Source organism: Saccopteryx bilineata, chromosome X (assembly GCF_036850765.1).
Source record: "Saccopteryx bilineata isolate mSacBil1 chromosome X, mSacBil1_pri_phased_curated, whole genome shotgun sequence".
NCBI classification, from domain to species: domain Eukaryota; kingdom Metazoa; phylum Chordata; class Mammalia; order Chiroptera; family Emballonuridae; genus Saccopteryx; species Saccopteryx bilineata.
The window spans coordinates 63,868,100-63,884,491 of record NC_089502.1 but is presented as its reverse complement, the minus strand read 5'-3'; the positions used below and the strand labels follow the sequence as shown (position 1 = coordinate 63,884,491).

The 16,392-nt window shown below is 40.0% G+C and overlaps 1 protein-coding gene across 2 annotated transcripts in view; it reads left to right on the top strand.

Moving 5' to 3' along the window:
* The window catches only part of DACH2 (dachshund family transcription factor 2), a 568,556-nt gene extending 557,221 nt beyond the window's left edge, over nucleotides 1-11,335 (top strand). For both annotated transcript variants that reach the window (XM_066249889.1, XM_066249888.1), the window contains one exon: nucleotides 6,509-11,335. In XM_066249889.1, coding sequence (XP_066105986.1) covers nucleotides 6,509-6,513 — 5 coding nt within the window. In that variant the 3' untranslated portion in view covers nucleotides 6,514-11,335. The remainder of the gene's footprint in view (nucleotides 1-6,508) is intronic.
* Nucleotides 11,336-16,392: the final 5,057 nt, after the last annotated feature.

Sequence of the window (16,392 nt, the reverse complement as noted above, 5' to 3'; positions counted from 1 at the left end):
TGCTCTTAGGTGTGGTACTTCTTTTCTTTTGTGACTTATATTAATACTGTTTTCATCTCTCACTTCCCTCACCTATTTTTTAAATAGGAAGAATATTTCTTAGTATTGCTTATGAGAATCAATTCATGGGTGCCAATCAGATGCTATTTCCAAAATGAATCTCCATCCTAGCAATAAATTCCAGCCTCAGTGAAGTCTTTTCCTATTGTAAATAGCTCTGATGGATAGAAATCTATCATTTACTTAAGGTTTTCCCTTTGCAATTCAATTTGTTTTATGATAACATTGCCTTATGACAGTTTAAATAGGGTTTGGAAAAATGTTGCTTGGCCATCCTGAGAAGGAGTAAAGTTATATACAGTTTTATGATCATTTCCACTTGTATTTTTTTTTTTGTATTTTTCTGAAGTTGGAAATAGGGAGGCAGTCAGACAGACTCCCGCATGTGCCCAACTGGATTCCACCTGGCATGCCCACCAGGGGGTGATACTCTGCCCATCTGGGGCGTTGTTCTGTTGCAACCAGGGCCATTCTAGTGCCTGAGGCAGAGGCCATGGAGCCATTGTCAGCGCCCGGGCCAACTTTGTTCCAATGGAGCCTTGGCTGCGGGAGGGGAAGAGAGAGACAGAGAGGAAGGAGAGGGGGAGGGGTGGAGAAGCAGATGGGTGCTTCTCCTGTGTGCCCTGGCTGGGAATCGAACCCAGGACTCCTGCACACCAGGCCGATGCTCTACCACTGAGCCAACTGGCCAGGGCCTCCACTTGTATTTAAATACAGGTAAACTGCCCATGTCCTAGGATCCGACATGTATTTGAAATCTAATTAGCTCAGTTATCTCATGTCTTTTATGCTTTGGATGTTGTATGACAGACAACATATCATGCACAGACCACTGTCTGATAAAAGGATCTTCTGTATCCTTTGTGTTTTAGCAGTCTATGATATCAACTCGTCCTGAATATTTTAAGGTGATCAAACAATGAATACAGGCTCAGCCTGACAGCTGTGTCTACTGTGGCTGAAGGAGAAGGATGCAGTGGAACATGTGCACTAATATCCTCCCACCTAGATTCCCATAACTCAGTTAGGGGCCGGCAAGACAGCACATCAACCATCTTATCAACCAATCTCCGTTTCACATAAAATAAGCATACCGGGTGTCATTAAGTGTACCTTCAGATCAATGATTTTTACAAATGACACTCAAGTACCATTTGCATAGTGCATTTTTGTTGATAAAAGGAAATTAAATTAGCACAACTACAAATGTGTTGATAAAAACTCCAACCAAACAGCAGTACCATTAGCTAACAAAGTAATATTTTCTCTTTACTGTGTTCTGCCATTGTTATTATCCTATTGGAAATCTAATTATACCCCTTTTACTCCCTAGTCAAACTTCACAGTTTTTGCAAGCTTAGCACTGACAAGTGATTTCATTACATTTGATTGCATGCACCCAGATTGACTTAACTTCACTGGGAGACCTAAAAGCCCTCTCAGTTTCTCTGAGTCCCTGTTTTCACATTACAGCAACAGCTCCTTTAATTAATTAGCATGAACAGCAGTAACATGAACTGCTGAACAGAAAATAACATCATTTTATAATCGCAGGGAGACTTCTCCTTTTGCATGTTTATACCTTAGTTAACTTTTGTATGACTATATTTCAATATCAGTGACTACTGATATTGCTGACAGTACATGTTTCTTAAATGACTGAAAATTGACATCCTCATATTAATAATAATAGATAAAGCAAACCCAGCATATGAAGCTTTTAAACTTTTAAAAAACATACAACAGCCTTCATGAACTTTCTAGTAATAAAACAAAATCAAAAGCTTAAGAGAAACAACATCACTGTGCCAGTACACGGGCACAGTGACACATGACTCCTGTTGTCTGCTATGGCATTTGTTTGGGGAAAACAAAACAAAAAGCTAGGAACTTCTTTTGCAGAGTAATGTCAACCTCTGTGATTAATTTTTACATTTGCTTTTTTCGCCTACATGTTAGACAATGACACAAAATGATTTAACAATGGAATATACATTTCCTCTGACATTTTTCCATAAATATGGTGGAATCTTAAGTAATTTTTTTCTTCCTTTTTTTTTTCTTTTGCTACTAATACTCTGGAAATAGATATTTAATCTAATTACATGTCAAAAGTAGTAACCCAAAATTTGATGTGAAAGATAAACCGACTTAACATTTTTTTCCCTGTGTACCATTTTTTCATGACAAGACACAGAGAGAGACAGAGAGGGAAAGAGACAGGAAGGGAGATGACAAGCATCAACTCTTCGTTGTGGCACCTTAGTTGTTCATTGGATGCTTTCTCATATGTGCCTTGATAGGGCAGGAGGCTATAGCAAAACGAGTGGCCCCTTGCTCAAGCCAGAAACCTTGGGCTTCAAGCCAGTGACCTTTGGGCTCAAGCTAGCAACCATAGGGTCATGTCTATGATCCCACGCTCAAGCCAGTGACCCCGCGCTCAAGCTAGTGAGCCCACGCTCAAGCTGGATGAGCCTGTGCTCAAGCTGTCTACCTCACGGTTTTGAACCTGGGTCCTCTGTATCCCAGTTCAATGCTCTATCTACTGTGCCACCACCTGGCCAGGCTGGGCAAAATTTTTATCAAACCTGTTAGCTTTTAAGATAGCATCATATTTTATGTGTTTCTTCTCTTTCCCCTATTCTTCCATAAATGTTTAAGTGCTCTTGTTTTTTTGAAAAAAATACAAATGAATGTCATATTGATCTCAGCATTGGTGAGTAACCGTTTAGGAAGACTGATACAAAATATAAAACTCAAAACTTAAAATATCTTGGTAACTACATTTCAAACTTCAGTAACCAAGACGAATGCAGTCATTTTTAACATTGTTCAAGTGAGCATTTAATGTTTTCTATTACTTTCATTTTCATTTTCCTCCATATTTTGATTTCTGTAAAATGAGGATTTTTAGTGTTTTTCTATCAGTTAGGCATTTAAAATGAGTAAAAGTTATAAAAATAATTTAGTTGTGCTTTTAATTCTTACACTAATATATTTCAATATGTATCCTATACAAAACTCAAATAAATTTGACCTTTACAAAATATTTGTAACTTATTTGAGAAGCTGGGTGATATCTTAGATTTTTTAGAGAATTGGCATAGACATATAAGTAGCTTTATATTTCTCACCATGGTATTATTCAAGAAGCAGTGAAAAAATTCATTCCACATGTGATATAAATGCTTAGTACAGCTCCTAACATAGTGATCCATAAATGCTAGTTTTTACTTGTTTTCCTTTACTTCCTTTCTCTTTCCTGTTGGAAAGTAGAATTCAAATATTTCTAGGCTCACAAGTTGTAGTTCTGTGTACTGAACACATATGTGCTTTTTTCCCCCTAGAGATTGTTTTTCTTTTTGTATTTTTCCGAAGTGAGAAGCAGAGAGGCAGACAGACAGACTCCCACGTGCGCCCAACCGGAATACACCCGGCATGCTCACCAGGGGGCAATGCTTGGCCCCTCTGGGGCATTGCTCTGTTGCAACAAGAGCCATTCTAGCACCTGAGGCAGAGGCCATAGAGTCATCCTCAGTGCCCTGGCCAACTTTGCTCCAATGGTGGTTTGGCTGCAGGAGGGGAAGAGAGAGATAGAAAGGAGAGGGAGAGTTAGGGTAAATATATTTTAATATTTTATCCCCATATGAGAATAGAAGGGTATCAATATTCCCCATTTAGGATGGTACTTATAAGAAAAAAGATTAAATAATAGCAAATGGTATATTAAAAATTAATTCACAAAAACAAAGTGAGTCAAAAGCAAGGAAGAGAAGTTGGTAGTTCATTATGATGGAATTTAAAAGATTTGGTGACCTGTGCTTGTCATAGTTGTTCTTAAATAAAAATCAGAAATATTTTAAAGCTAATAAGACTAAGTGGTTCTTATTTTCAAGAAACCTCTATTTAAAAAACTGCCACATTATAAAAAATAAGCATTAGACCAAGCTTTCTGAAAAATTACTTTAAACCAATGTTTTTCTCTAGACAAAGAAAATCAAATGCTATACTATTTTATTATCTGCCCCTGGCTTGCAATGGTTTACTTTTCCTACTCTGAAATTAGTTACTTTATATTTATACTACTCCAAACTAATCTCCCTTCCGTTGCTCATTTGTTCTGAGAATGTCACATTCTGAAAATGTTTTCACAGTGGAAGTAGAGTTCATGCAATTAATTGCATATTTAATTTGGATTGAACCTAAGATTTAAATAGAGCATTAACCAGCACACTGTTTCCTTTCTCTCTTATCCAAGTTAGGAAAACATGACTTTTGTAGTATGCTCCTGTTTAGTGCCAAATAATATAGTGCCCATTTGAAAATTAAAAAGACATTACTAATTAAGCAACTTAAAGAAAATATAAAACTCAGCTAGATTGAGGGGCTGGGTAAAAAAGTGAAGGAATTAAACAAAATAATTATAGACAGGAGAATTAGGGAGATGGAAGAGCGTAATGGGGATAAATAGTGATGGAAGGAGACTTGACTTGGGGTCGTGAACACACAATATGATATACAGATGATGTACACCAGAAACCTATATAATTTTATTAACAAATGTTACCACAATAAATTCAATTAAAAGTAAATAAATAGCCCTGGCTAGTGGATCAGTAGATAGAGTGTAGGCCCAGTGTATGGAAATCCCAGGTTTTATTCCTGGTCAGGGCACACATGAGGAGCAACTCTCTGCTTCTCCCCCCTCCTTCTACCCCTTCTTTCCCTCATCCCCTCCTGTAGCCAGTGGTATGATTTGTTTGAGCATGGCTCCAGGTGCTGAGGATAGTTCGGTTGAAGTGTATCAGCCTTGGGCACTAAAAATAGCTCAGTCCTCAAGCATCAGCCCAAGATGAGGTTGCCGGGTAGATCCTGGTTGGGGTACATGTGAGAGTCTACCTCAGTATCTCTTCTCTTTTCACCTAAAAAATAAAAATAAATAAATAAAAAGAGTTCTCAATGCAGTTGTTATTTAGTCTCCATTGGTGTTATTCCTTTGTCTTATTCTCAGTTGATTCAAAACTCAGGTGGAGAACATGAGGGTGTTTTTAAAAATGGTGAGGATGCTTGACCTGATCTAAGTGTATAAAAGTATCTCTCTTGGAACTTTGAGTCTTTAGACACAGAGGGACCAGACTGGGTTGAGAAGGATTATCTTTAGGCTGTGCCTTGGAGAGAAAGATGGGGAAATTACCAGAAAATGAAAGAGAAATAATTTATAAAATATTGCTATTAGTTCATGAATTAGTTAGGTACCTCAAAAGAAAGGTTTGATAGTCTACTAGTTATTAAGAAAATCCCATTTTTTTTTATAAGTGAAGAAGCAGTGAGGAAACACTTGGGAGAAAAGTAACAAAGATACAAACAAAAAGAAACCTTGGCCCTGCCCTGACCAGTGACTCTAAATTGAGCCATCAGTCTGGCGTATGGACATTCCAGGTCCTATTTCCAGTCAGGCAAACAGGAGAATTGACCATCTAATTCTCCTTCCATCCTCTACCCCTTCTCTCCCTCTTCCCCTCCTGCAGCTAGTGGGTCAATTGGTTCGAACATGGCTGAGGATAGCTCCATTGGAGCACATCAGCCTCAGGCACTAAAAACATGGGCCCAATAGCTCAGTACTCAAGTACTTGAGTACCGATAGCTCAGTACTCAAGCATCAGCCAGAAATGGGGTTCCCAGGTGGATCCTGGTTGGGGTGCATGTAGGAGTCGGCCTCACTATCTCCCCTCCTCTCACCTAAGAAATAGAAAAAAGAAAAAAAGAAACATGAGCCCTGTATAGTAAAAATAATTTTTTTAACATAAACTGAACCTTTAAAAACATTATAGACACATTTCTTGGTAGTTAATAAAAATAATAGTGCAAAGTTACTTTTAAATAACCATTCTGTCAGGAAAGGAAATATCCTGAGGGGAAGTTACAATCGTGAGGAGAGATTTCAACTTAGAAAAAATGGTGTGGATCTTTACTCATGGTTTAGTCTGTGAGAGGGAAAAACCCTTCCTAAATGCCTTGCTTTTTAAGCTGTTCATGTATTTTATTGAAGGTTATAAAGCAATAGAACATGCACAGGGTGCTCATAAGCATATTTTAGAATTAGGGACTATCATTTACACCATTTTTATATTGTCAATATCACCCCCAGAAATTCAGGTTCAACTTTAAACTATTGTAAATCTACAGTTTTGCTCACCTTGGTAAAATTCTAAATTTAATAGAATGAGACTAACATCAATTAATATATAATTAAAGAATAAGCCTAATAAAATAGTACTTCAGTTGCACACAGATTTATTAAAATCTTGGACATATATGGCACAACAAAATACTCTAAAGCCAGTTTGTAATTTTCAGTAATGTTCATTAGTAGATTTTGGATTTGTGACTTGTTGGAATAAAATTTGGATAAAATATTACTTATTTTCTTTATTTTCTGTCTTTGCAGCCTGAGCACTGATGCTGGAACTCCAACTGATCAAAGGCAAGGGTAGTATTGTAGCAGTTACCTGCTTATCTAGTGTTGTACTTCTTTAAAATTCATCCTCATATTCTGAAATACGGAGCTGTCAATTACTGTTTGTTCATTACCAATCAATAAAACCTTGCAAATACAGGAAAAATGTGCTAGAGGATGGGCTTTACACATGTTTAGGGAATAATCATGAAAATGATTGTTTATGATATTTCACGCTCCTATAACCCCTTTCTTCCACGGAGTTCATAGTGCTTCATAAACATTGTCATGTTAATCCACCCAGCGTCTCAGTGGGGTAAGTAGGTGGAAGAATTTTTAAGACAGAGAAAATGCTGTTTATAAATGTCACGACAGAAATTTAAAATGTAGGCATACCCTCTTTAAGCTGTGATTACTATAAAATAGCTTTATATTTGGCAGACCTAGGACTTACCATAAATTATATGAGGAGGTAATTCATTGGTGCAAATGATCAATATACATTTTGACTGCTTTGAGCTCACATTTCTAAAAGATACACATTGTTTGTAGCCCTTTCTAAGGGAGTAGAGAGAGCTCTAGTTTGCAAATATCACCACGCCTAGTTCTTCTTTTGACCTGATGATGGTGGAGCAACTCATTTAATCCCTTTCTATTAGCACATTCATAATTTGTAAAGAAGGCAATGATATAAATTCATACCCAAGCCACTAAAAATACTCCTTTAATTTTTTGCTGCTCTCCTCTCATCTCCAATTATATTTCCTCTTTATTAAGCTATTATCAAGCAAACAGCTAAAAAAAAAGTAGGAATAAGAAGGGAGAAAGGCAGGTATGATGGGTCAGTCACGGCTCAGATATTTTCCATTGCTTGCCCTCTGTTCAACTCATGGCAAGATGCCTAAAATGTTCCAGTGATTAGAACCAAATGGGTCATTTGGCCTGAATTGCCCAGGAAATGGCCTTACATATTTTTAACTGTTTACTTAATGGGGACTTGGCCAAAGGCTGGTGGCAAATACCTGTCATCATTATTTTCATGCCTCCTAAGAATCTAATAGAGCAGTATTACAATGTGCTAAATATTACTCTAGTGATCAGAAAGACTTAACGCCCCTCCTAAAATGTCCTCCTTACACAAGCAAAATCTAATTCATTATGTTATTTTTACATCTGCCTGAGGAGTCAATTGTGACAGAAGCACCAGTCATCTTATGTAAAAGGCCAACTGAGTTTTTTTCATTCTCCAATAATTTGTGCCCTGTGGTACTACATGCAATTTCTGCTGGAAGGGCCACTTACCCTACACACTTCTAAATATTACATTAATGCATATCAGTGTGACATTCCAGTTATTCCTTGCTTTGAAGGAATTTCTCCTATGGCCCAGGCATCTGGATTCTGCTGTTTTCTACAGACTGTAGAAGGTCTACTTGTGCAGAGTAGGCGTGGTCCTTTAACCAAAGTCAGTGTAAGAATACAAATTTGAAATAAGCCTTGGAGGAGGGCTGAGGCAAATAATAATAATAATAAAAGACATTAATACCAAATATCTGAATTGAATAACACGGAAGTATGAGTAAAAATCTAACATCCATAAATGTCTCATTATTTGATAAGTAAACAGTCTATATTGAATTATAGGAGGAAATGAACAGCATATTCAAATCAACTAAGTCACTTAAAAACAAGCTAGTGTCTTTTTACAACGAGGTATGCTTAATTGACTTCGGTTAAACTATAACAAATGCTCATGTATTTTCTCCTGGCCTTTTCCCACATACCAGCCTTTATTATGACACCTGATTTTAGCTTTTTACTTTTTATTAGCTTCAGATATATACCACAGAAGGCAAGACTCACACTTACCTACATTTAGAACAGTCAGGTGTGGCTCTTTAGAGTTAACTCAACTGATAAGCAAAGGCTCATCTCCTACATGGAGAATGTCACACCCAACTCCTTACATCATGGGATCTGCCCATGTCTGCCATTGCTGTGCTACAGAAAGGATTGAATGGAGTTTCATTTTTATTTTTAAAATAATCATATTTATGTATATTGAAGTCCACCGTTTACTTATCTAATCTAAAAGCAATGAGCTCCGCCACTTCTCCACATATGTCAGTGTGTGTGACTCCTTGTAAGTCCCCAAGCTCCCTAACATTCCTGGGGAGGCTTTGTTCCTTGTTCTTCCTGATCCTTCATCTTGTTTACATCCAAAATGCATATTAGATCATCTCTGTTTGGAGCTGAAGTACAAACCCTCTTGAAAACATGAAACATTCAATTACTCATTAGCTGTTTTCTGTTCCTAATGAAGTGAGCATGCCGGGTTTGGATTAAAATTCAGCTACTGCTCTCCTCTGTTTATGGTTCCAGATGTTTTTGTTTTATCTAGGAGTTTACTTTGACAGCTACCACTAAATGATAAATCACTCATATTATAGCTGAAATGCAGTTTGAAATTGAAATGTGGCAAACTTTGAGATTGCTCCAAGGATCAGTGTCAGTTTGCAGGTCAATATTGGCTCTTTCCTTATGATCACTCAGTATTGGTTTATGTAAAACAGTAACGGAATCTGTGTCAACATTATACAGCATGCTACACAAAAAGCTATTTTGCTGTAATACTCTAAGAGAAAAATGTTTTACTAATATTAAATCTCAATGTAATTGCATTCTGGGTAGAAAATTTGTTAATATTAACACTGTCTTCTTCTGCTGGCCTCGTTTTTCTTTGGATTTTCGGGCTGCTGTGGAAACAGTTCCTGATAGGCCTTAGAAAACGCCACATTTAATAAAGGATGTGAGCAGAAATGTTTGTCTTTTTAAAAAGGAATATAATTAAACTTAATAAGAAGGGAGATGTTCAGATATTTCATCTTTGGTTAAGGACAAATGATGATTGCTATTTGGCATTTGTTGTTATGTTTATGTACCTTTTCTACAGGATATTTTGTTTTGTCGTTGTTTTCAAGTTTGTAATGTTCACAATTTGTATTGCATGATGTACAATTTAGCGATATTGTATAAATTTCAATCCTCGTAAAATGACTGTCTGCCATTTGATGCTGAAAAATGTTCCTGTGACATTTAGGCTTTGTACACAGAGGATGAGGTAGGTTGTAGATTGAAAATCTGAGCAACTATCTGGTGAATTTTATCTGGATAAATATTTTCAGACGCCATAGGGGAGTCTGTACAATTATTTGAGATTTGATAGTTGACAGTTTCAAAAATTTAAGTTTTTATTTCTTCTTGTACCTGGAAAAGTTCAGGTCAACTCTATGGGCTCTGTGTCTCTTTGCCCGCTAATGAAGCCTGACCTTCCAGGTCCTTTGACTAACATAAATACAAATTCTCTATCCTTCTGTTCCTTACCATATCTTGATTTTTGGTTCAGAGATACTATCCAGAAAATTCCCCGGACACCACACAATACCTTCGGCACAAAGAGAATAACTATTTTAAAGATATTATACACAAGGCTTAAAAAGGATATATATTCCTCATGACAATGTAAGCTTTGATGAGACTGTATTAATATTACAGGCTAGACAGACATATCAGTATGACAATGATACTGCAGTCTCCTTTGTATGTGAAGATGACACATTTGACTCACAAACATAGACTCTAAGTGTTTCCTAAGCACGGTTGATGGATTTGTACTGATCACCCACATTTTCTTTTCTGGTTCTTCTTTTGTGACCAGTGTTCATGAGGTTGCTGCCTAGAGACTCAGGCCATAACCCAGAGCTACGGAAGTAAGCGAAGTTAGACAAAAATTGGTAGAATCAGTTTTTGAAAATTGCTTCCAATTATAGTTTTTATCCTCACCATCAAATATTTTCTAACTCTAGAATAGTATGGATTCTTTTGATTGCCAACACCTAAATAGATATTGATTTGACCAAACACTGTGGTTAAAATCCTAATTAGAACTAGTCTTTCTTTATGCAGTACAAACAGTCTCAGGCTTAACCTGGGGAAAGGAAATTCTGAATGTACAAAACTGTCATTACCTTACATCATGTATGGATACTCCTTTCACTCTGTTTTGGTAAAACATAGGGATCTCAAATATACCATTTTGTACAAAAGCAAAAGCGATGTGGATAATGGAGACATCATAGTTTACGAAAAGAGTCATCAGTCTTCAGTGTCTTCAGTGCTGTTGAGAGAACAGAAGCTGTAACATGAAACTTGAGGAATCTTTGAAAATAGACACATTAACATAGAGAAATTTTAGGAAATTAAAAAATGTACCCATACTAATCAGCTCATTTTGTTTCCTAAAGATGTAAGTTTAGTACTTTTAAGCATGTAACAAAATTATTCCTCAAACGAAGTAAATTTTCTTTTTCTTTTTTGAAAGGAGGTAACTATGATTGTTTAGTAATGACACAACAGTTGTATTCAGCTTGAAACATCCTCTGTGGCTTTATGTAAATGATGATGCTTGTGATTCCAGTTTATCTCTGCAACCCTTCCAAGTGACATTATTGCAATTGTGTTTATCAACAAAGCTCTGTTTACTGAAGCAGCTATTCTATCTATATTGTGTTATAAAAATGGAACGTGTGTACATTTTAAAAGCAATGATGTGAACTTTGTCCTCGCATTAGATTGATCAGTTTAAGAATATGAGCTTAATCTTCATGGCTTAAGTAACTTGACCGTATTTGATGCTTTTCTATACTCTCTTCAGCTTGGCTATTTGTGTTTTAAGGAAAAAAAATGCAGTAGTATGTTAGAGAATAGAAACTTATATGTATGGTTTCTCTGTTCTACCATATATTAAGTTAAAGTACACCTTCTTTGTTAAAAATGTACTTGTTAAACTCCAGTATAAATAAAAGCATTTGACTTTGTCACTTGTCACTGAGTTTTTATTTTAAGGTTGTCAACTGTAGTCATTGAAGACTGAGTCATAGTGCAAATCAAAACATAAGCTTCCTCTGGGTTGGTTATTTTCAAATAAATATGAACTTACATCTTATTTTCACTTCACCCGTTTAAATAGTCTATAGTATTGTCCTCAATTGTTCTTCTGAACTAAACCAGATTTCCTATTTTTGGCTGGGTGTCTTAAGGAAGCTGCTTCTAGTAGGAGGCATTGTACTGGGAAGCAAGAAAAATGGGTTAATCAAGAATGAAAAATCTTTTCTGAATATTATTTCTAAAAAGTTTCTTCTCAACAACCTTCAGTGGAGAACAAAAAAAATAACTGAAAAAGGAAGGCATATATATCCACTCTGGCCTAAAGAAATTTCAGGTCTCCCTGTACATCTAAATAGACATTATACCTGATGAAAAACCTCATAGCATAGCCCAGTCCTACAATTGATCTAATCTGTTTTCACCTTCCCTTTGAGTCATTTCCACTAAAATCCTGGTGCCCCCCTAAATTCTGGTTCACCAAGGGCCCTCTCAGTTTTTCCAGCCATTGCCACTACTCACCCACTCTTGTAAAAGATATATTATCCTCCTTGGCCGATTAGCTCCCTTGGTTGGAACATCTTTCTAAAGCATAGAGGTTGCCAGTTCAATCTCCATTCAGGACACATACAGAAACAGCCTGATGTTCCTGTCTCTGACTCTCTCTCTATCTTCCTCCTTTACTGAAATCAATAAGTAAAAAAAAATTTAAACATATATTGCATCCCATAGTGCTTCAAGCTAGTCAGGTAAAAACAGTCTTCTAGTTTGGAAACAAGTTGCTGAATTCCACAGATGTTTACCCTCACCATCACCTCTTTCTTCAACATCCTCATTTATGGAAGGTTTAAGATTCTTGAGAAGACTACAAGCTCTTTCTCTACTGTTGGCCTTTTCATGGTTGGAATTATCCCTTCAGGCTGGCTAGTTCTAAGGTTCAACCTTGGTCACGTGTATTAGACACTGTGCAGTGTCTGTCCCATGGGGCATAGTTATTCTCAGCAGGGGCTGGTGCCTGCTGGACTCCTCCTTTGTGTGTGCCACTTGTGTGGCTAGCTGAGTCTAGTGTTAGTGTGGTCTGCCACCCACTACTGGTTGTGCTAGTTCTGGGTCCTCTTGGGCAGGGTCCAGGTATGGGTTGATGTCAGTCATTGTTTGAAACACACTGTGAGCTGTCTGTCTGGAGCCACTGCTCTGTTCACTGTTTGTGTCTTCATTTCCTGTGCTTGGGTAGTGTGGGAGGGGTCAACCAATGTATAAGGATCAGCTTCCTCCTGCTGAGACATGACAGCAGCTCTGTGAAAGGGCCCAAGTTTCTTAAAATTAGCCTCCAGCTTTTCAGCTGCTCTACCTCCTCTTGCAGCTGCCTGGTCCTCCCACAGTCTTCTGTAGAAAGACTATAGTGTAGGCTTAGACTGGCCTCACCCCACCAACCTCTCTACAGGCTGCAAGCTCCATGGGCTAGGGAAGCTGAGATCAGAGTGACAAAATTAGTGGGACCCCCTTCTTTGGGGGACTCTGGTCAGGAGCTCAGTATGGGGAAAGTGGCCCCTACTTCAGAGCCTGATCTCTCAGCCACTGCTGGCTGCTCCAATTCTATTTCTCCTAGAGAGGTGAGCAGCAGGTTCAGACTGGGTGGGGCCATCAGTCCCCTCTGCAGAAGTTCTTCCATCTGGGGAGCCCCTGGCCTCAGGGAGGAAGACACAGTCTTCCACTGGGACTGATTATGTCCTCCTACCAATCCCAACAATAAACACCAAGGAACTCTGTAATTTTGGTGGCTGAGGCCAGGCAGGTTCACATTGGATTCAGGCAGACTGTAGAGAAACTGCAGAGCCAGAAAGTGTCATGTCATGCCCATTTTTTGGAGGCTCAAAGAGACACGCAAGCAAATAAGCAAAGGAAAACCTGTTATTCGCAGTGGAGGGCAAGGGATCAGGAAAACCACTCCTCATGGTGGCAGCTGAAGGAATCAGGGAGCCACACCTCACCGTGGTCCCAGTGGCGGGAGAGCAATCTGGGAGAATCATCCTTGAGGGAAAGCACCGTAGCTTTTCATAGAGACATACACATGACTTTCTGTCACAAGCTTTTGTGCTAATTGTGCAAAGTGCTTGTAGCTGCGAAACCAATGAGCAAGCCTAATACAGCTTTTTTCCCCCCCACAAACTCATACTTTGAATCTCTGTGCTCTAAGCCTCTCTCCCTTCACCCTGTGTTCGGAAAGCAGCTGTGTTAGGCTTGCTCACTTGTAGATGTTTGATTAGTGCATGAGCACGTGGCAGCACAATGTGTGTATGACCTATGTAAGGCTACAGGTGTTTTGACTCAGGGCAGATTATGGATTGCTTGCCCACCATTGCAAGGGGCTATTTTGCTGTTTCTTTGCCTGAGAAGTGGATTTCCCTGCCTGTTTGCTCATCCGCCACTGTGAGACTCTCTTAAATGGGAATGGCCCAATGCTTTCTGGTTCCGCAGTTCCTCTACCGTCTGCCCAAATCTAATGTGAACCTTCCCGGCCTCGACCACCAGCATTACAGGCAGGATATCCAAGACCCAGGCCAGCTGACTGTGAGTATCTACCTCATCCATTGTATGCAAGCTGCTGTACAGGTGCTGACCACAGTAAGCAGAATTCACCTCAACGAATGGAACTCACCTCAGCTGGGTGTGGCGCCTGACATGCTCTCCCTTTGGGTATGCTGCTAGTAAGGGTCGGTGGGTCCTGCTTCCAAACTCTTCGCAGCTGGCCACTGAGTGTGCCAGCCCTGGGCCTCCCTGAGGGAAACTGGTGCAGACCAGTGTAGGATACTGCCCAAAACTGGCTTTCAGCAACCTGCTTGGAGCTACAAGCAATCCCGAGGTAGTGGCTGCCTCTGCTGGGCTCAGGTGCACACAGTAATACCAAGCCACACTCCTAGACTGGCTTTTATACACTGGCCTTGGGAAGGTCAGCAAAAGGTCAAGGTTCCGTGACTCCCGCCTCCTGAAGCCTCTGTCTGCTGGCTGCTTGTTGGGCTCTGCCGCTGAAGAAAAACCTGTAGTAGAGTCAGTCTAGAGCCCTGTGCATATCAGGGATTAGGAAGGGTGCTGGTTATGGCTCCAAGCCCAGGGCCCATGTGTTCGTCTGTCCAGAATTTTTTCACAGACTTCAGTAGGGTGTGGCCTCTGAGACCTAAGGATGGGGTCTATAAACAGGCAGGACAGTTTCTACTGAGTCTCCCACGAAGCGGAGCACCATCATATTCTCGGGAGCGTGCAAGAGAAAGCTTATCCTCAAGGCCAGTAAACTGAGTCACTGAGATTCTCCACCCCCACTTCCTGACTGACTCTCAGCAGGGCCCAGTCTTCATGGGTGGGGCAGTTGCTCTCCCCCAGGCTGATGCCACACACAGAGGATACTCCACACAGGAAAGATGGCGACTGCAGCATTGGAGAGTGACTCAGCACAGGGGTTCCAGTGGCTGGCCCCACAGTGTCTCTCCCTGGGCCACCAACTTCAAACTTTCCTCATGTGACTCTAGTCTTTTCATCCTTCCCTGCCAAAGCCCTAGATGACTGTTAGGAGATATTCTGCACTGGCCCTTTAAGACAGAGCCTGTGAGAGCTCCTTCTTTCTCAGAGACAAAACCTTAGCTGGGTTACCTGCTGTGTGGGTGCCTCTTCCGGGCTCTGGGGCTCTAGGCTGGGTGCTGGAAGGGCGCCCAGGACCCTCCCCTCTCAGAGGACCCTCCTGCACTGAGTCCCTCTGGCCTTCTGCCCATGCTCCTAGGAGCAGGGAGCCCTGTCCACATCTCCACCCTTCCTGCTGTCTCCCTGTGGCTCCTGTGATCCTTGGTCATGTGCTCCATTTTGTTTAGTCCCAAGTTGATTTTTCAGGAATGACTGTTCTTGAATTTAGTTGTCACTCCAATTTGGCCCTGAGAGGCTGCAGTTGGTCTGCCTACTTCGTGGCCGTCTTGAAATCCTTTTTTTTTTTTCTTGATGTCTGCTTAAATGTTTGTCAGTTTTGTTTATGTTTTCAAAGGACAAGCTCTTGAGTTCATGAATTTTATTTATTTTCTTTAAGTGCTGGGAAAATAGTTTTTAGGCTTGCTTGCTTGTACTTTGCCTGATTAGTGCATAAGCACATAGCAGGGCCACGTGTGTGTAGCCTGTGTAAGACTCCCGGTGCTGGCCATCAGGGCAGATGGTGGGTGACTTGCTCTAGTCCGGGAGGGGCTGGTTTTGCTGTTTGTTCACCTGCTGCCATCAGAAGTGGTTTCCGCTTCCTGTTTTCTTGTCTACATTGTGAGACTGTATTAAATGGAAATGGCCCACCATCCTCCAGCTCCACAGTTCCTCTACCGTCTGCTTGAATCCAATATGAACCTGCCGGGCCTTGGCCACTGGCATTACACTGGGGGGCTTCTCCCCCCTCCCAATTCTCTTAGGTGTAGGATGAGGTTGTTTATTTGAGATTTTTCTTGCTTCTCTGCCACTCTGTTAAGTTCAAAACCTTACTGTTTTCTACCCAGAGAATCTGGAAGCCTAACTTGTCTTTCTGGAAACTCCACTGTATCATAAACCATCGACTAGAGCAGGGGTCCCCAAACTTTTTACACAGGGGGCCAGTTCACTGTCCCTCAGACCGTTGGAGGGCCGGACTATAAAAAAACTATGAACAAATCCCTATGCACACTGCACATATCTTATTTTAAAGTAAAAAAAAAAAACAAAACAAAAAAACGGGAACAAATACAATATTTAAAATAAAGAACAAGTAAATTTAAATCAACAAACTGACCAGTATTTCAATGGGAACTATGGGTTTGCTTTTGGCTAATGAGATGGTCAATGTGCTCCCCTCAATGACCACCAATGAAAGAGGTGCTTCTTCCAGAAGTGCGGCAGGGGCCGGATAAATGGCCTCAGGGGGCCGCATGTGGCCT